The sequence below is a fragment of the Simochromis diagramma genome, unplaced genomic scaffold (genome assembly GCF_900408965.1).
Source record: "Simochromis diagramma unplaced genomic scaffold, fSimDia1.1 OVJJ01000271.1, whole genome shotgun sequence".
Classification (NCBI taxonomy): Eukaryota; Metazoa; Chordata; class Actinopteri; order Cichliformes; family Cichlidae; genus Simochromis; species Simochromis diagramma.
The window spans coordinates 2,016,211-2,037,676 of NW_024386909.1; the positions used below are offsets into that span (position 1 = coordinate 2,016,211).

The 21,466-nt window shown below is 38.9% G+C and overlaps 1 protein-coding gene across 1 annotated transcript; it reads left to right on the plus strand.

Annotated features, from left to right (window-relative positions):
• Positions 1 to 8,936: 8,936 nt before the first annotated feature.
• Positions 8,937 to 19,911, plus strand: LOC120736237 (homeobox protein NANOG-like). The gene is made up of 6 exons (XM_040036230.1): positions 8,937 to 9,802; positions 17,648 to 17,948; positions 18,431 to 18,789; positions 18,880 to 18,963; positions 19,107 to 19,294; positions 19,682 to 19,911. Exons 2-6 carry the CDS (start codon positions 17,933 to 17,935, stop codon positions 19,872 to 19,874), a joined length of 840 nt encoding a protein of 279 aa, XP_039892164.1. The 5' UTR covers positions 8,937 to 9,802; positions 17,648 to 17,932; the 3' UTR covers positions 19,875 to 19,911.
• Positions 19,912 to 21,466: the final 1,555 nt, after the last annotated feature.

Genomic DNA, 21,466 nt, shown 5'->3' on the forward strand with positions numbered 1-21,466 from the left:
AGGTTAATCTCGTTGAAATGACCTTACAACACGGCAAATCTCCGTTAACGAGCTACCGCCGATCGCTCCGTGCATGGGGCTAGACGGCCAACACGTTAACGAGCTAACTGCGCTAACACACTAGTTCACACCAATGTAATTGAGCATTGCATGGCACATCCAACATACTGTTTTACTTTAGTCCATGACTCGCTTACCTTCAGGGTCATACGTCACATGAAAACCAAAATAATTCCAAACGCCAGATCTGAATGAGGTTCAATTTGCCTGTTGCAAGGAGAGCTTAACTTCTGTCTCGCTAGCTTGCCCTGCGCTCTTCCTTCTGACTATGCTGTCTGTGTTGAGCGCTCAGTGGATCTGCGCTCGACAGTGCAGCCTAGGCGGAGTAGTCGAACACAGATTCACTGAGCGCTCCACACAGACAGCATCGTCAGAAGGAAAATTGATAAAATAAATTACAAATGTTGTATTGTTCGATACATATGTGTACCGAACCGAAAGCACTGTATCGAACGGTTCAATATCGATACGAATATCGTTGCACCCCTATTAAATGGCTATTTTAACACTAAAAGTACTAAAGCTATATGAAAGCAATAATACTACAGCTACAATACTACGAAACATTACGTAACGATACAACTTTGTTAACCATATCAGAAGATTACTGAATGGTTTGGTTTTGTACTTAATTTATGTTTTATTTTATTCCATTTACACCTGACAGAGGAATGAGCTGCTGTAAACCAAAGGCCATTTATACAGAAATAATACCATGATATATCACGAAGCTGCCTGAAGATTAAATAACAGCAACATATCAATTTTCAGCATTTTTAGTTTTTCATGATCGTGTAAACAAAAATCATAAGTGAAATGAAACTCTGAATAATGGCTCAGAGCTACTCTTCGGTGCAGTAGCAGTGCTAACATGCTAACACAATTTAATGAGCAGACTTGTTCCAAACAGTCAGACTGAACTTACAAGAATAAAATAAAAATACATACCTCACAGTAACTGCACTTGTAGAGTCTCTTTCTGGTGTGGATCTGTTGGTGTTTTCTCAGGTACTGTGGACTTTTAAAAGTCTTCTCACACAGGTCACATTGATAAGGTCTCTCTCCTCAGTGTGGGTAAACATGTGGCTTTGTAAGTGTGTGTCTGTTGTAAAGTATTTGCCACACTGATCACACCAGTACACATCTTCTCCGGTGTGAATGCGTAGGTGTATATTTCGGCTCCGTAGCTGGCTGAAGGTTTTTCCACAGAAGTCACAGCTGTATGCCTTAATTCCAGAGTGGGTAACTAGATGTCTCTGTAAGCTGATCTTTTGAGTAAAAGCTTTGCCGCACTGATCACAGCTGTACGCTTTAACTCCACTGTGGACGATTTGGTGTCTTTTTAGGGCTTTCTTCCAGGAAAACGACTTTCCACACAAGTCACAGCTGAACGGTCTCTCTCCAGTGTGGATGAGCTGATGTTGTTTTAGTTTAAACTTCAAAGTAAAACCATTCCCACACTCGTTACAGGTGTATTTTTTCTCTCTCTTTCTTCTGTGAGGTTTGTCGGCCTCCTGAGAGCGCTGACTTCTCGGTCCACGTTGGTCCTGCAGTGACAGAGATACAAACAGAGGCAGTAAGTGAAATGCAGTCATTAAACAAACTGAAGCTTCAAACTCCCTCCATTAACACTAGTTTTAATCCTGAAGGTGGAGTGTGGCACCAAACACCTTAAAGGTCTCTTATCCCCACCTACTGGTAGTAGTAACACATTACATCCAACCTGGTGTTAAAGATAATTAATGACTGCAAACACTCTAAAATCATGCCCATCCCTCCTGCTTGTACACAAATATTAATGCTAACAAACTCAGAATAGTAATAAATGTTTACCAGGTCTATACTTTTTTATATTTCCTGTTGCTGATTCTTATTATATAATTCTGTAATTGTCTAATTTATTCAATGATAATGAATCAAATGTAACAGTTACTAGCTTGGTTCAGTGCAGGATGATGTCAGTCTGATTGTAACCTGAGGGTTTTTTTTTTTTACTTTTACTCTCTACATTAAAAAAATTATATCTGTATTTTCTACTCCTTACTTTTTCAAAATAGGCTTGTTACTTCTGGTTTAAGGCATTTGAGGGGAGTTATTTCATCACTGCAGGTATCAAAGATCAAATTGATTTGAACCTAAACAGTAACACATGAAATCCAATCATGATCATGTACTAATCATGAGAGATGAAAGAGGCAAAACTGTGTGCTTTAGTCAGGGGTTAAATTGGGCCGGTGTTTGTTTTTTGGCACAAAACCTGAACGACTGCAGGTGCTGATAAAATGCAGTCGCGGTATTTCAACATCTAGCAATACAAAGACAACAAAGAAAAAATGGAGTAATATTTTTTATGTGGCAGCGTTTCTATCAGCTCAACAAATATCAGCAAACACAAAACTCTTTATGTGCATTTTGTCTCAGTGTGATTTAAAGACTGCTGTAAAAATCCTCTGCAGGTTAGTGCGGGATAAGCAGGTAAGTTTACTGTTTACTGCATTGTATTATTACATTATTATTACATTACATTAATATAGCACAAGGTAGGGCTGCACGATTAATCGTTAGAAAATCGCGATCTCGATTCATACTTATGTGCGATCTCATTTCCAAATGACAACGATTTAAAAAAAAAAAAAAAAAAAAAAAAAAAAGATGACGACGACGATTGTACCGCATTTTGATCCGGGACGTAATCTGCATGAAAACAAGCGCTCACTCTTCCTGCTCAACAAATGACAAGGGCGGAGCCTTATACCACGTGATACAGAAGCTGTGCCGTGTGATGCTAAAATTAGCAGGGAAAAAACAACGGAGAGCACGTCAGGGATGACGAGAAAGTGACAGGAGAAAATCCGTCCCAGTCAACCACCCAAACATCAATAACGGGAACCTTATACAGCGCTTCCCTATACACGTCGAACTTCCGCAGGCACAAAGAAATTACGGAGGCTATTACTTATCACCTGACCAAAGATATGGCTCCCATCAACACTGTGCAAAACGAGGGATTTAGGAAAATGATCAACACCCTAGACAAACGCTACACAGTGCCGTCCCGCAACTATTTTTCTATTGTTGCACTGCCTGCTCTATACACGCAGTGTCGAGCAACGGTGGAGATGGAATTTCAAGCAGTACAACATTTTGTGGCAACGACAAAATGTGAGACATTTGTTGTTTTTATGTTTATTTATTGTTTTTATGTTCAGTCTCAACTGTTACGAAGTTGATGTGCAGTTAATAAGCGCAATAAATATTTATACTGGAAAAGAGAATCGTGAGAGAATCGTGATCTCAATTCTAAGCCAAAAAATCGTGCAGCCCTAGCACAAGGTTCAGTTAGTTTAGCATAAAACATATATCGGTACTTCAGCTTTTAATGGAGTATTTCTTAACACTAGTTTCTGTCACCTTCTGTGTTGAGCTCATTGTTTTCTCTGCAGTGGCTGAGCTGAGTCCAAGTAGCTGTTGTTCCTCTGCTGCTCCGTCAGACTCTTCTCCTCCTGCTGATCAGCTGGGACACAAAACAGATCTTTGTTAGACTCCACACTGCACTGAAGTGTCTCATATGTTCATTTGAGAACACAAAGAACAAATATTTAGCTTCCCTGGGTGGGCAACTTGGTTGAAATAAACACAAAAGGTTTGAGCACCGATACCAAATTTAGCAGTATGGCACACCAGTACCAGGAGAGCAATTCCTGTTTAAAGAATGTCCTGGCCAAAAACAAACACAAAACAATCAATGGAGCTGCAAAAACTAGTACAGTGTTTCCAAACCACTGTGCCGTGGGGCACATACGTGTGCCATGAGAAATGATCAGGTGTGCCGTACAAGATTATCCTGTCTGAGTGGGTGTAGAAATCTGAGCCATGATCTGAATAACCCTCATCACAGTGGGGTCCACTCACACTTGGATTCTATACATGGATCAAGTCCACTGCACTACTTTCAAGTATTCTGAAACCTGTCCTCTAATGTGTGCCTTCCTCCTCTTTGTATTTACTCCTCCTCTCTGTCATTTATTCTAGCTGTCTTACTATTTATGTTTTCCAAGCACAGTTGGTATGGAGCACCCACAATTTAGTTAAATATGTACAATGAAAATAACAAAAACTATTCTATTGTATTCTATTCTATTTATCTTTGTTCCTCCATTTCAGTTTTGTTTGCAAACATGAAAATTATCTCACCCTCCAAAAAATTATGGAGCTTAAAAAAATCAGCAGTACTTCTAAATGTGATAAAATTAGAGCACAGATCCCCTCTTAGGGGCCGAGGCTGTATTTGTTTTAAAAATGCATCTCTGGTATCTCTGGCCTATCATTATTATTTTGCTAACAGTTAAGCAGACTCACTCGCTGAATACTGATCAGTATATATCAAATAATCTTTGAAATGATTCTAATAACAGGCCTCTCACAATGAGGCCAGTTTTTACAATCACATGCCCTGTGGGCCAACACAACTTTGCCCTGATAAGAAAAAGGCAGCTGTGTTTTAGCCTGGAATACATTTATTTTTATATTTCTCATAAATGTATTTTATTATAACGCTTTTAATGCCAACATGTCAGAATTTTTGGAATTTAAGTTACCTTAAATGGATGAAGGGTGGCGCTAGCTAGCTTGGTTAGCTAGCTGCATTCAAAAACTGTGCAGGTGCCACAGAGATGCTAACTAGCGCTTAGTAACAAACCAAAAAAATAATAGAAGCTTAGCTCATTTTAAAGATTTTTTCTAATATTACCACTGTTTTCTTCTCTGTGTTTCATTAGCATTTGTTGATATTTTCTTGTAAATTAGTTTATAGCAGCTTGACTTGATGTAGAGGCTTTTTCTTTCACAGGGTTCACAAATAACTGACAACAGAGACTGAGGAGAGCAACAGAAAACTTCACTCAGGAGCTAAACTCAAGATTGACTGAACTCACATCAAAGTTACCTTAGTGCTTCTCTTTAGATGAGCCAGAACAATAAACTAAAACACAAACGCAATCAAGCGGGAACTGTGTGGCTTCTTCTTCTTCTTCTTTTGGGTTTTTCTTTGGCGGTTAAAGCTTTAAGGTGCATTACCGCCACCTGCTGGACTAGATGGTTAATATCCTAAATGTCATCATTCCTTTTTTATGGCTTAAATTGTTTCTCATGAAAGAAAAAAACTAATTGAGTCTCACTCTTTGTGAGCTAAAACTAGAGATTTAAAAGTATTTTAATAAACAATAAAAACTAGGACAAAATGTTTCAGTGTGTTTTATTCATTAACATAAACATCAGATGTCTTCAGCTTACCATTAGCTCCATTTCTTTAAGAGGTTTTGCTTTCTGCAGGCCGCCACAGCATACATGTTGTTTTTCCTGATTTAATAAAGGTTACACTGACTCACTTCTCTATCATCAGATCCAAGTGTGACATTAGCCTTAATTTCCCAGGAGGGTACTTGGGTTTGGAGTCACAGCACAGTTTTCAGGTTTAATTAATGGGTTTGAGTACAGCCTGATAATTACAGGCATTCAAACTGTTTGCTGATGAACTTTGGAGGTAAAATTATAGACAGCTTTAGAAGGTTTTTCATAGGAGAAGTATAGATAGATACTTGTTCCCACTGAATGAGGTTAGATCTTTAACTGGTTGATTGATGAACCTCACAATAACTTGTGTTGCTTTGCAGATAAACTCGGCCTGGTTGGTGCAAAAAGTCATTCATCAGCACCACGAAGCCATGAAATCTCTGAATAACAAAGACACACGAGACAGGAACATTTCTTTTGTCTTCCATGTAACAATCCCTAACTCTGTAATTAACCAATGTGACATTTTATCTTGGATGTCTAAAATGGCTCATCCCAGTGTGGCTGTTGCTCAACATTTAGCACAAGTCACCTTCTGATCAGAAGCTTTGTGGTTTGATCCCTGGCTGCTCCAGTCTGCAAGCCACATATCCTTGGCCAAGATACTAATTCCGAGTTGCTTTCTGATGCATCCACTGGAGCGTGAATGTTTTATGGAATTTGTCAAACAGTTTTACGTGTGGTCACACTGTTTTGTTTTTGTGTTCGGATTGAAGCGCACGCTTGTGAGTCCTCAGAAGTTACACAACATTCACTGAAGATGAATACTTTTTAAAATCTTAGTTTGCACTTGTGGATCATACTGTGTGCATTTGTAACACTTTTGAAACAGATTTCTAAATGAGCAGTGTTCCCTGAATGCGTCTCATACAGCTGCAGGACATTCAGTCAGCTTTCAACACAATCTTTCATACATTCTTCTCCCGTGTTGCATTTTGCTCTACGGGAATGATTCTTGCTTCAGGTGTGAGAGGTCCCGGGTTCAATTCCCGGACGAGCCCATGTGGTGTTATATAAACTCTATGAACATTAGATCTTACATATTTCTTGGTCAGGTGCCATTTGAACCACATTCAACTCTTTAACAATAAGTCTGCACCTGCTTTGTGGAGGCAACTAATTGATTTGATAAGAACTTTCCAAAAATCTCATCCAATTAATTCTCCTTTACAGATTGTATAACTGTCACTTTTTACAATAAGAATTCTCCAACAAACTTTTGGAAGAAAATTATTTTTCTTTCATTTGTTTTGACCCCAAACTAACCAAATGTAAGGCTTCTTTTCATCAGCACAATAGTTTTCAATTTCACGTTGGTCTATATTCCCCACATCCTGTTATGTCCTTGTTCTCTTTGGGAATCACAGATATGAATATAATCAATTGATTAATTAACCATTGAATTCCACTGATGTGTTCATTCACAGCCTCAGGTCTTTGTTACTGTTGGAGGTGCTGGATGGCCCGGTTCTTCTGGATCCATCTGTGTCTGCCGCTGGCTCCTGGGGGCCATTATTGCAGCTTCCCACCCTCATCATCAAGTACAATGGCGACAAAGAAACACACATACTCTCTCTCTCTCCAACAGACACACCACAAGATGATTGCTGGTTTATGTATCTGTGGATTTATCTTCATGTGCAGCGGTTATTTGAAAAAAAAATTAATAGTAGTCAGTAATAGACGTAGTGAGACGTAGACTGTGACAACACGAGCTTGACACGGGGTCTCATACTGTGATTGTGAATATAGAGGATTGTAGCTCAAGTTAACGTGGAAAGATAGACGTCTAAGGTCTCTAAAACTTTCGGATGTTCATTCTCTGAAGAAGGTTTGGAGACATGTAGAAAGTTCAGTTTTGAATTGGTGAAACAAATATTTTATTTATAGTTTCTCATACACAAGGCAGATAATATTCTTCATGGACATTATTTTTACAAATACTGGAAGATACAACAAAATCAAACAAAACACAATTTCATGAATTCATCTCTTATTATATAGAAAACGTCGATGGTGTTCTGTCTCCCAGTAAGTATTTTGGATCGAACAAACTGTATTTACAATAGCCAGAGTCGACTGAATTCAAATATTTCTAAAATCAATGGGTTAAAATTAAAGGGCCAAAAATTCACCCAGTTCCTTTTATTTACTGGAAGAGATCAAATCTGAGACTCTGGTATGTTGAGCTACATGAAGACAAGAAGATTAAAACTTAATACAAAAAAGCTGATATACATTAAAACATTTGTAATTAAAGGAACATTAGCTGCTGGCAAGGCTCTAATTTGCTCCTTCAAAACTTGTATTGTCAACTTTGGAGTTGTTTACATTCATACCAGTGTTTAAAACAACAGTGTTGCAATCATAATGTCAGTTGCCTGGTGGCATCGACCAGCCAAACATCTGGGGTGAGGTGGGGAAGGCCCATTGAACATTGAAATAAACCTACACTAAACACAAGGGCACAAGACACAAAACCTGAGAACAAAACCATAAACTGAAACACAGGATTCTAAAATTCAAAACAGGATAACTAAAGAACCAGAACATAAACCATAATACAGATAATACCAAAATACAAGAAACTGAAGATGCTGGGAGAAATGAAGAGAGGATGTTCTGCCTATTCCCAAATAAAATAGAATAACTTCATATGCTTTGTTCACATGTCAACAGTTCATACAAATTTTCACTATATTATAAGTAATTCAGTCTCTAAAATATACATAAGGAATATATCATAACATATAAAGTGTATTTTGTATACTGGGTTGTAACTGGTCCATTGGTGAATTAAATAAGCACGTGGGGAAGCAGCCTCACAGCAGAAGCATACTCCCAACCTATAATACGATTGTGTCATTCACTATTATATATAATGTATTTTATGTTTATGTTTGTATCAGGGCTGTGTTGGGATCTGTCAGGGGATGTTACGGATGGATGGTGGCTGGAGGTTGCCAGGTTTTTGTTCACAATGCCACCGATGATCATGACTGGGAAGCGTACCAGCAACCGGGTGCCTTGCAGCAGGAGCACGGTGGTGTCCAGCAGAGCCTGAGTGGAGCTGTCCGAACAGAGGAGCTGCAGAAATCAAAAATCAATAAATGAGCAGCACTGAGTCTAATAATCCATGTAATGTTGCCTTTGAGAGTTTCTGAAAAGCATTATGCCATGAGGTGTTTTTCAATCTCCTGAATGTGAGCAAAGAAATTCAAAGTGAATACAGATTAATGAATAAATCATTAACTGAATGAACGTGGATTGATATTGTACATTCAGCTATTAGATGATGATAATACACCAGAGGTGCCCAACCCAATCTAACACTGTGTATCTGAAACTATGACAGACAGGAAGTCATTCACGCCTGCTCAAATACTTTGAGTTTATCATCTGAATGTTACAAATAAACTTGGTGTGTTCGACTACAGAGCCGTCAACCTCTGAAGAAATTACAGCCAAACTTTCTGCTGATGATGTCACATTTTTAAGAAAATAACTTTTATACAGAACATGGTCTTTCAACTTTATTAGTCACACTTTGGTAGCACCAGGTTGGATCTTCTTTTGCCTTCAGATCTTCTTTGAGTCATGATTTACATTCAACAACAAGCTGAAAACACTCCTCAGACATTTTGATCCTCGTTGACATGACAACATGGCACAGTTGCGGCAAATTATTTGGCTGCACATCAATCATGTGAAACTTACACCACATCCTAAAGCTGCACCGTTGTACTTGAGTGCAGTGAAGTCATTGTGTTATTGAAGAAACCAGCTCCAGATGGTCAAAGCTTTGTGACATGACTTATCCTTCTTGAAGGAAATTCATCAGAAGATGGTACACAGAAACTGTGTTCAACATGCACACACTTCTGAACCTGCACTGCTGCACTAAAACAAATACACAGTTACAATATCTACACAGTGCTAGTCTATATAAGACAATTTAGGGATCTGAGGCTGACTTTGTGCTTCTAGCTGGAGTCCAGCCTGATTAATCAGAAGAAGACTGACTTGGGAAATAATGAACAGTAGATGGCAGTAACACACCACTGATGCATCTAGCCTGCCAAACCCAAAGAAGAAGAACATGGCAGCAAGATTTCGGAAAGATTCACTCACTTTTTAACAATCCCACCAAATATTGTAGATCATGATTGTAAGAGGCCTGTCTGAACTTATTATACAGATTGCATGCTGTTGTTAACTGTGTGATTTCTGATGGTTATGTTTAAGAGGTTTGTATTGAAAGTATTTTGTGATAGTTTATGGTGGGTCATGTGATTTGGGCGGTATTGATTGCTTATTTTAGGCACCTGTTCATGCAGTGTCAGTTGGAGTGCTGCGGAAATCTAAATTGTCAGCGCCGGGAAATGATCAGGTATGCTATACCATGTTGAACCAACTCAGTGAGTCAGCTAAAGAACTTTTGTTAGGGTTGTATAACAGAGTTTGGGAGGGTGGGAAACTGCCGCGAAGCTGGGGTGGTACCCATACGGAAACCTGGAAAGGATGTAACAAATCCAGGAAATTTTAGACCTATAGCGTTAACATCGCACGTTTGAAAAGTGATGGAGCGTATGATAACTGAAAGATTGACGTACTATTTGGAAACTAGAGGATTTATCTCTAAATTTCAAAGTGGGTTTAGAAGAGGGAGGAATACTATGGATCCAGTTTTATGTTTGGAACATAAAGTTCGGAAAGCACAAACAAACAGTGAGAGTGTAGTTGCGGTGTTTTTTGATATAGAAAAGGCTTATGATATAATGTGGAGAGATGGCCTACTAATTCAACTCTGTAAATTGGGTGTTAGGGGGAGGATGTACGGGTGGATAATGGATTTTTTTAAGGGGGCGACATATTCAAGTGAGGGTTGGGAAGGTTCTTTCTGAAAGGTTTTTGGTGGAAAATGGTACACCTCAAGGGAGCATAGTGAGCCCTATGGTTTTTTTCTTTGATGACAGATGATGTGTTTAATGATATGGAGGCAGGGGTGGGGTGTTCACTTTTTGCTGATGATGGAGCAATATGGAAGAGAGGGAAAAATATAGAGTATGTTGTGAAGAAACTGCAGGGAACGATTAACAGAGTCGAAGAGTGGTCTTATAAGTGGGGTTTTAAATTTTCGGTTGATAAAACCAAGGTGATGTTTTTTTACGAAGAAGAGAGTTGGCAAAGACATCAAGCTTAAGTTGTATGATCACGAATTAGAAAGGGTGAGTAAATTTAAGTTTCTTGGATTGTGGTTTGATGAAAGGTTGACATGGGCTGCGCATATTCAGGTGGTGGACAAGTGTAAGAAAGTGTTGAATGTAATGAGATGTTTAGTTGGGAGGGACTGGGGAGCGGATAGAATGTCTTTGAGGGCCATATACACTGGGTTGGTCAGATCACTGTTGGATTATGGGTGTGTAGCATATAACTCAGCAGCAGACACAACTCTGGTAAAGTTAGACCATATTCAGTATCAGGCACTACGAATTTGCACAGGTGTATTTAAAACAACTCCAACAGCAGCTTTACAGGTGGAGATGGGAGAGATGCCGTTCGGACTGAGAAGGGAGCAGCTCACACTTAATTATTGGGCTAATTTACAGGGCCACAGGCAGGATCATCCCACGCATGAAGTACTTAAGCCTTGCTGGGAGAAAGAAAGGAGGGAAAAGAAGAGCTTTGGATGGATTGTGGGGAGACAAGCGACAGCAGTTAATCTGGATCAGTTCGACATTAGTCACAGAGTGCCGTCACCGGCAGTACCTCCATGGCTACTTCCTGGTGCTACGGTAGACTTAACATTGTTGACCAAGAAGAATGAGGATAGGACATTTCCTTTGAACTCTCATGCAGTACAGGTTTACATTGACCAATATTATAGTTATGTTCAAATATATACAGACGCCTCGAAGAACACAACTGGTCAAACTGGTGTTGCAGTTGTGGTCCCAGAGTTTTCGGTGGAAATGGGTAGAAGGATTAGTGATGGGCTTTCTGTGTACACTGGGGAAATGATCGCAATATTATCGGCTGTTCAGTGGGTGGAGGACGTGAGACCTTTACATGCTGTCATTTGTTCGGATTCAAGTTCATCGTTGGTCAGTCTACAGCATAATCACTCAGACAGTAGAGCAGATATTTTGGCGGAAATTCAGCAGTCACTTTTCCGGATACGAATGATGGGACTTGCTGTCGTGTTTTTGTGGGTGCCAGCACACTTTGGTGTGTGGACGAATGAAAAGGCAGAGTAGCAAAGGAGGCCGTAACTCAACATGGAGCATGGCATCAAGGATGCAGAGGAATAAAGTCAGCAGATATGGATCCAGACACGGAGGTAGGCCCTGACTGTTAGATGATTGCTGAAGTGAAGTTAGAAGCTTCATTTACTGGTGGATGTGCACAATAAGCTGCCCTGTTGTTAACTGAAAGGATTTGGTATGCACGGCCTGTTTGGGGCTGTTTGTCTGCATGAGGATTCTTTGCTGCTGATTGCTGAGAGTTGAATGTGCGTTTGCACAGATGATTGTGTTTATACTGAAATCTTGACACTGCTTTCTCCCTCCACTGTTTAACAGGGAGTCCACTTCAGTCAAGTTTGAAGAAACTTGTTTAAGCTTTTGGGAAGCGTGAAGCAGATGGTTGGGTGTAGAGCATCTGTTCAAATCTCTTTACAATATTGATGTTGAAATGTGCTATAGATCCAGTCAGATGAAGTTGAAACAGTCCTCAGCAGTCACACTGGTTTGGTCAAGAAAGTGTTGAGATTGACCCACAGGCCTTTAAAAGAGAGCTTCAGCTCTCCCTGCAAGGACCTGGTGGAAACTCTTAAAACGGAGGCAAAAATGTCCTTAATATTTTGGGAAATTTATTCCACATCAACACGCGGCAAAACTTTTTTTTCCTCATGGGTGCCATTTTGTTGTGGTATACTTTTTCTTTTAGGGTCGTGATGATGCAGCATACGTGCCCTTACAATGAAACGGTGCCTCCTTGTGGTGACAACTAAAATACTCTCTCTCTGTTAAACAACAGTAACCATAATGCTGTTAAACACACTGTACAACCTGAGCAATGTTCCCTCTAAACTGCGCGCGTGTGCAATTGTGCAGTTGTGCACTGCTGGCACAGTCTCTGCACAGAAAAAAAATCTGCGTTGCGCACAAAAAATCTAACCTGAATTGAAATTGAAATTAAAACTTTTACAATTCTGTTTTGCAGTGTTAGTCAGTAAGTTACTGGCTGCTCCCATATGGGATTAGAATGATGACACCTTATCCCATAGTCCAGCCAATCACGCGATTCACATTCGTATATACGCAGCTAATCAACGTCGTTGACAGGCTATGACAGCGTCCTTATGTGCCGACGCCGGTGTTTTAGATGGCAAAGCGGCGTGGCTGATGTGGAGTGAAGCCACGTTAATGACAACGTAAACAACCATTAGAGATGTGAGCAGGACAGACGGAACAATTTTGGGTTAGTAAAGTGGACTTTATACCACCTTTTAAATTGTGTTGATAGGCCACGTAAAACTAGAGTTGTGATTAAAAAATATCTGCAATGTTTGGTTTTCTTCCTGAATACTATCGTTGTTTATCAAAGGAGCTTGCAAAGAAAAGCGTCTGGACTTCTTTAAGTTACTTGAAGACGTTTCACCTCTCATCCGAGAAGCTTCTTCCTGAAGTTTAGCACAAATCTTGTTTAGTTAGTGTGTAGTGTAGTCAATAGTTTTGTTGTGTCAGAACAATGAGGCGACTGCTGAGTGTTACAGGTGTTACAGGAGTGATGAATCTCCTGTTGTCAGGCCTGCAGGTATCAGGCTGTTGTTCTCCTTTATCTCATAGTCTCATAGAAATTATTTTTTGGAGTGGCGCAAATAATTTGTGTGACGTTAAATTTGATGCAGAACAGCTGATTGTTCTGTAAATAGTTTAAAATGTTTAAAAAAAAAAAAAACGCCTTGGCTGCGTTTTTAGGTAAACGGCTGCAAAAAACTTTGTTTGCAAAACTCAGTTACTTTTTCAAATAAGTAATTATATAATTAATTGCCCAACACTGGTATTTATACACTGTATTTTGCAGACAGAGTTACAAGACTCTCTCCCAGACAACAGACTCATAATACAAGTCAGAGCTTTATTTAAAAAAAAAAAAAAAAAAAACAAAGTTGTGTTTTCAAAATTGGAGTTAAACTTATTTTTACTTCCAATAGTGTTTACATACTACACAGGTCATGAGCAAGATTGTTTTTTCATTTTCATTGTATGTGGGCTAAAGCAGTATTGAAAGTAGTCTAACATAAATGTAAATGCTGTAATTTGATTATTTTAATAAACCATGTAACTTGTATGTAACTTAATGCTTACATATACACACACAGTTACTGTCCCTCCACACATAGGACTCAGTTCTGCTTCTATGCGCCATCTTTGTTTACTCTTTCCCACCCAGGCTTACAGACTTCTGATAGGCCAACATTTCTACACTGTTAGGAATATATCGCCCCCTGCTGCTTTGACATGTTCCTAGCAGCGTTTTCCTTCGTTTTTGGCTTTTATGTGTGGACTGGATGTTTTGTCTGTTTTTTGTTTTTTGTTTTTTTTGTTTTTTTTTATTATAAACGAAAACAGAAAATCTCAGTTTTCAAAAATACTTGTGTACGTGTAGATGTAGCCTAGAGTGCAATCAAATACACCTGCCTTCAATGAAACCAGCCCGATCACAGCCACTGGCTCACAGCAGTTGTGAAACAAACCCACTCACACATCAGTGGCCATTTCCCACAGTATATGTGGAGGTGAGTTAATATGCAGGTGATACCAGTCTACCATCTTACACAGCTGATTACAAATGTATAAATGACCTCTTGCAGCCTCACTTTGATATCGCTGGTATAAAGAAATGGAAAACCTGCCAGGCAAGACTACAAACAGGTCATTGTCTGTGAGATTACACTTTCTTTTCTTCAGACATCAGTGGTTAAAATGATAAATTCCATCATCCAGTGAACCGTGGTTTACTTGGCTACTTGCTAAGTGCTTTCTTTTTTTTCTTTTTTCTTTTTTTTAAGTTTTCTAAATGATGAATCAATGAATGAAGATCAATGAGAGATCAATGATTCTTTCAGTCCTGTGCATTCTTACCTACACCACTGTAATCAAACACACCAATATTTACTGTAATGTTTAGGTTATAAACTCAAAGTATTTCAGCAGGCATGAATGACTTCCTGCCTGTCATAGTTTCAGATATAGAGTATTAATATGTGTCGGGCATATCTGGTGTATTATTGTTTTATCCAATAGCTGAATGTTCACTCAGTTAACGATTTATTCATTAAGCTGTATTCAGTTTGTATTTGCTTGCTGAAAGTCTTAGGAAGATAATCACAGAGGCAGAAACTTTCCACGGTATCATCTCAGGTTTCTTAAAATGAAGTTTGAGGTAGGGTTGTTATTTGAGGTATTCCTGGAAAATCTTTTTGTCCATTTGAAAGCTCCGGATTCTTTAGATTGACTGTCTCATACTTTAATTGTGAATATAGAGGATTGTAGCTCAAGTTAACATGGAAAGATAGAGGTCTAAAGTCTCTAAAACATTTGGGTATTCAATCTCTGACAGAAGGTTTGGAGACATGTAGAAAGTTCAGTTTTGAATGGGTGAAACTAATATTTTATTTACAATTTCTCAAACACAAGGCAGATAATATTCTTCATGTACATTATTTTTTACAAATATTGGAACAACAAAATTAAACAAAACACAATTTCATGAATTCATCTCTTAATGTTATATCCAAAACTCTGATGATGTTCTCTTTCATGACTTTTTAAACTACATCAATTCATCAACGTCAAAGACTTTATATGTTACATTAGTCCTTACTACCAGCTTGCTGAACATAAACATTCCTTTCAGGTCTTGTTCTGATCAAGTCCTAAATGTTATGTGTCAAAGATTTGTGTGTTTCTTTATAAATTATGTGTGTAGAGGTCTGAGGTCAACCAAGTCTTTACATTTAGGTGTATTTAATAAAAAGGCTAAAAAGTGGATTTGGTGGTTCATTTGAAGTGGTTTTATTTAGGAACCTAATTGCGCTTTTTTTTTTTTTTTTTTTCAGTTCATTCAGAAGTTGTTCCAAGTTACTTCCACAATAACTTTGTGTTATTCTGCAAACAATATGACTTCTGTGTCTTTGAAATTACTTCAAATCAAGACATGTTAACACAAACACATTTACCCTCATTTATCTCTCATGGCCCTGGTGACATCTGTCTGCATTGACTTGATAATTAATCAGAGGTAGCAGGGTGTGATACAGGAACTCTAAACGACACATTAGCGTATGTTTAGTGGTCACTGGCTGAACTGGGTGCGTCTCTAATTCTGAATGAGCCAGAGGAGGCCAGATGCATGTGTCTATGGGTTTATGACGAGCGTTGATGTGGATCGTTAGCCTCGCTTTTGTCGACCTTGGCTTATGTGGTTGTTTTAATTTCACTTCTCACACTTTTACAATGTAGAGGTGAAACTACCATTTGCTACCTTATAAACTCAGTAATGTTCTCCACATGATCACAAATATCTAAATTAGAGGTGTAAGTCATTATTTGTATGTAATATTGGTTTAATTTGGCTTATTTTGAAACATTTATGCAACATCAACACTCATTGAAATAATTCAGATTTCATGCAAAAATATATTTAAAGAGCAGCTGTATTTGCTCTGAAACATTTGAAATTATAAACTATGTGCACAAATCTTCTGATAATAGAAAGTAAATTAATCATCGATGCAAACTGGTTTCTTGTCTGAAACAACCAGAGCAGGAAGTTAAATCAAAATCATCTAACACAGATCTAGTTGACATGAAAGCAGAACAAGCTAAACTTTTCTCAACTCATCAGTGAGAAATATCCATAAAAATCATGATTTACACCAGCTGCAGCTCTCAGTCAACAACTCATCAGTTTTGGTTTTCTTTACTAGATGAGAATTTTTCACATCATAATGTCCACCATGTATTTCAAACACACGAATAAAGATGCAGAGTTTATTTAATTGATTGAATTTCAGTTGCCACTTTCAAAATGTTTCACTTAATAAAGTTAATAAAGACAAAACGAGTGGTCAGCGGTCTTCCTGATATTCAGTGTCAGATTTATTTTAATGGTTTGTCCGAGTATGAAAACATTGTTTTGACCTCAACAAGCTGCTGTGGGGGTTTACACAGAGGTGCAACTGAACGCCTGCAGGTCAAATTAACATGAGGATGCATTTGCAAAAATGCTCGATGTGAGTGGAAAGTTCTTTGGGTGATCTAATACTGCGTTAATTGATGCAAACGTGGAGTGAGTTCATTTCAGTAATTAGCTGCTAAGTGCTGCTCAAACATGAGCACACCAGTGAGGGAGCCACTGATGTCCTCACAAAATAATTCTTGTGAGCAGTTTTAACATTTTTATGTGTGAAAACAGTGTGGCAGTTTAGGTCAATTAAAGGAGGCTGAAGAGGAATCAGTGTGGTTTTCTGAGGGTGGTGTGGTAGAGGACTTCATGTGTAGCTGACTGATAAAGTCCACTTCATATATATGTTGTTATAACTTTCAAAGTCAGCAACACATTTATCTGCAATGACTTTTCCTCCAATGAGGACACTGGTAGAATGAAATAAAGCTTCTGTTAAATACTGTTAAAAAAAAGACTCAGAAATCTCGCTGTGTCATGTCACACCCACCAACTAAAGAAGAGTTTGACCTGTTTTGAGCTCAGGCCTCTCATCACAGGCTGATGTGTGCTTCCTCCTGCACACTGACACAGCTGGTGGATGTAGTTCAGTGGAAAGAAAACAGTTCCTACATTAAAATGTTAATAAAAGTTTGTGGATTTGCATTTGAGTCAGGCATGATTTCTAAAAATTTTGCAACTTTGCAGCTGAGGAAAACCTTTGTTACTCTGAGAAATACATCAAGTCCATCTCGTTCCAATTTACTGTAGAGACTTATTTACAAGGAATCACCAGCCCCTCACCCCACACTTCAAGCCCGCTTGAGTAGAAATTCTGTACCCAGGTTGGAGTTCACACTGTGTCATTTCTTGAAGCATCAGGGATTAAAACGATAAAATAATTTTAGGCATTAAGTGTTTCATATTTTATAAAGTGTGAGATGGAAAGATTTGGTAAAGCTCATTTGTATGGCTGCTTTCTAACTGTACTTTCTTTTTTCAGACCTGAGAAACAGCATTTTAAAGAAATGTAAATGATGCCAGTTGGTAGAAACAGCCTGACTGGTTGTAAAGATGACTCACAAAAGAAGAAGCTCAACCCCCCCCCCACATTCCTGCCCACACCCACAAACCACCTTAAAAGCCCAGGACAATTGCTCTTAAGTCAGTCTTAGCAGTCTTAGGACAAATAGCACCTTCCTGCTTGGTTTGGAGCTCTTTCAGCAGAGATACTTATTCAATTTTTCCTGTTTTAATCACTGGGATTTCAAAAACGGAAGATTATGGGATGCACTTTTCTCCAGGTATGTACTCAGCATTGTTGCCTGGTGAGCTAATATGAACAGAGTTGGCTAACCTCTAAGACAACTTGCAAAAATACTCTTTTACTCTGTGTTGTAAGTCCTGATGGCAGAAGTCACCATTTCTCCCTCCACAGCTGAACAGAGTCCACTTTAAATCATTTTTGGTTTTAAAAAAATGTACAAATATTTTTTTCTACTTTGTGGGAACCTTTTGTGTTTAATATTCATTGTGTTGATGCTCAGTCATCAGGTAAGTAAATCCCTGAAGGTTGATTCAGTTCACCTGGATGTAATGTTTTCAATGGAAGAAATGTTTTGTGACTTCTTCAGTCTGAGACCTTTTGGGATTTAAGACTCATCAATTTAACCTTTGTTTATTTTTTCTGTTAGAAAGTCAGTCGTGCCAAAACATATCAGCAGCTGACCCATGTGGACCATATAGACTTGTGCTTACTTGTCCTCTTGTCTCTTTACCCTCACAGACTCGTGGAGTTCAGGCAGCGGTCCTGAAGGGAGTCTATCCTTGGAAGAACTCGCTACATGGGCAGAGACTGCTCTAAAAATGGAGATGATCAACAAAACTACTGATACCTCGGAGGCTGTTTCCAGTTCAGTCTCAGAGCAGAAACAAGATTTTGCTCTCCCAAGAAGCCAGGATGGCAACATCACTGCCACTCTGCACCATCCCAGCACTGCTCCAGAGAAACCTAAAGGAAAGGCCCGGGTGGTGTTCACGGAGAGGCAGTTGAATATTCTTGTCCATCACTTTAATGTGAAACATTACTATGAGCCAAGGGAGATGAAACAGTTGGCAGAGATGACAGGACTGACCTACAAACAGGTGAGTGTTTTTCAACTTGTTAGAATCTAAGAAATTGAACTTTGGGTCCATTGTACTCATGAAATGTTTTCTGTTTTCTTCCATGTTTAGGTAAAAACTTGGTTTCAAAACAGACGGAGTAAGTTTAGGAGGAGGTCACATCCTCAGCATGTGAATCAGGGCGTCCCACTTCATGTAAGTATCTCCAATTATTGAAAAGCCCTGTTTGTGATTCTGTCATTATCTGGGGAATTGATTGTATTTAATGAAATGTAATGCCAATAATTTAAAAGAAGTATTCTGGTTTTACTGACAGTGAATCTGTGGTTCAATTTCAGGGAGAGGGACAGCCCCCACTCAGGGAGTTGTATACCCAGCACCTGGAGGTAAACTCAATCACAAATGGTGCAAATTATCATCATGCTGTGGACCATTTTGCAGCTGGACCTCAATGGACCTTCCCCACCTCGCCCCAGATGTTTGGCTGGTCAATGCCACCAGGCAACGTCAATAAAGGAGGCTGGAAGTATGACTAAACACTAAAGTTCATCTAAAGAATCTGGACCTGAAAGATTTTCCCAGGAATACCTCAAATAACATCCCTAGCTCAAAGCTATAGCTTTGAATACTTCATCTTAAAAAACCCGAGATGATACGTTGAAAAGTTTCTGCCTCTGTGATTATCTTCCTAAGACTCTAAATGTTGGGTTTGCTTTTAATTATTCACAAGTCTGATGTTTGGAGTAAAGCCTCCAAAAAGCATTTTATTGTCACCTTTTCTACTCTCTGCCCTATGAAACTGAAGTCTTGAAATGAAACGTGCAATGTTATTAAATCTTCCCCTTACTGAACACCTGAAGTCAGCTCAGTTAAAGTGTAGGATGCTGCTGATGGACATGTATGTTTGTATCAGGGCTGTGTTGGGATCTGTCAGGGGATGTTACGGATGGGGCATGGTGGCTGGAGGTTGCCAGGTTCTTGCTCACAATCCCACCGATGATCATGACTGGGAAGCGTACCAGCAACCAGGCGCCTTGCAGCAGGAGCACGGTGGTGTCCAGCAGAGCCTGAGTGGAGCTGTCCGAACAGAGGAGCTGCAGGAATGAAACATCAAGTTAATAAATGAGCAGCACTGAGTCTAATAATCCATGTAATGTTGCCTTTTGAGAGTTTCTGAAAAGCATTATGCCATGAGGTGTTTTTCAATTTCCTGAATGTGAGCAAAGAAATTCAAAGTGAATACAGATTAATGAATAAATCATTAACTGAATGAACGTGGATTGATATTGTACATTCAGCTATTAGATGATGATAATACACCAGAGGTGCCCAACCCAATCTAACACTGTATATCTGAAACTATGACAGACAGGAAGTCATTTGTGCCTGTCATATATCATCCACCTGGTCCTTACACACAGTTTCTCTCTTGATTTCTCAGACTTTTTATCTGATTTAGTTCTGAGCTCAGATAAAATAATTATTGTGGGTGATTTTAACATCCATGTAGATGCTAAAAATGACAGCCTCAACATGGCATTTAATCTGTTATTAGACTCAATTGGCTTCTCTCAAAATGTAAAAGAACCCACCCACCACTTTAATCACACTCTAGATCAGTGGTTCTTAACCTTGTTGGAGGTACCGAACCCCACCAGTTTCATATGTGCAGTCACTGAACCCCTCTTTAGTGAAAAATAAAATATGATTTTTTTATTTTTTTTCAAATTCAAGACACAGATATGTTTTTTACTGGTGCACAAAATGAGCCGTGCATGTCAAGGCGGAGGCTCTGCCGAACCCCTGAGACTGACTCACCGAAACCCTAGGCTTCAATCGAACCCAGGTTAAGAACCACTGCTCTCGATCTTGTTTTAACATATGGCATAGAAACTGAACATTTAACAGTGTTTCCTGAAAACCCTCTCCTGTCTGATCATTTCATGATAGCATTTACATTTACAATAATTGATTACACAGATACTCTGGATACTGTAGCTCCTGTGAAAACTAAGGTCTCAAATCAGAAGTACCTGACTCCGTGGTGTAATTATCAAACACGTAGCCTAAAGCAGGTAACTCGTAAGCTGGAGAGGAAATGGCGAGTCACAAATTTAGAGGATCATCATTTAGCCTGGAGAAATAGTTTGCTGCTTTATAAGAAAGCCCTCCGCAAAGCCAGAAAATCTTACTATTCGTCACTGATTGAAGAAAATAAGAACAACCCCAGGTTTCTCTTCAGCACTGTAGCCAGGCTGACAAAAAGTCAGAGCTCTTTTGAGCCAACCATCCCTTTAACGTTAACTAGTAATGACTTCATGAACTTCTTCACAAATAAAATTTTTATCATTAGAGAAAAAATTGATCTTTCTGAGTTAACTTCAATAATTACTTCCTCCAAACCTCCGTGTCTTTTAGACCCCATTCCTACAAAACTGCTCAAAGAAGTCCTGCCATTAATTAATTATTCGATCTTAAATATGATCAACCTATCTCTAATAATCGGCTATGTACCACAGGCCTTCAAGCTGGCTGTAGTTAAACCTTTACTCAAAAAGCCATCTCTAGACCCAGCAGTCTTAGCTAATTATAGGCCAATCTACAACCTTCCTTTCATATCAAAAATCCTTGAAAGAGTAGTTGTCAAACAGCTAACAGATCATCTGCAGAGGAATGGTTTATTTGAAGAGTTTCAGTC

Coding starts and splice junctions, on each gene's coding strand:
- LOC120736237 (XM_040036230.1), top strand. Junction 18,790..18,879: donor CAGGACTGACCTACAAACAG/GTGAGTGTTTTT, acceptor TTCCATGTTTAG/GTAAAAACTTGGTTTCAAAA. Junction 18,964..19,106: donor ATCAGGGCGTCCCACTTCAT/GTAAGTATCTCC, acceptor GTTCAATTTCAG/GGAGAGGGACAGCCCCCACT.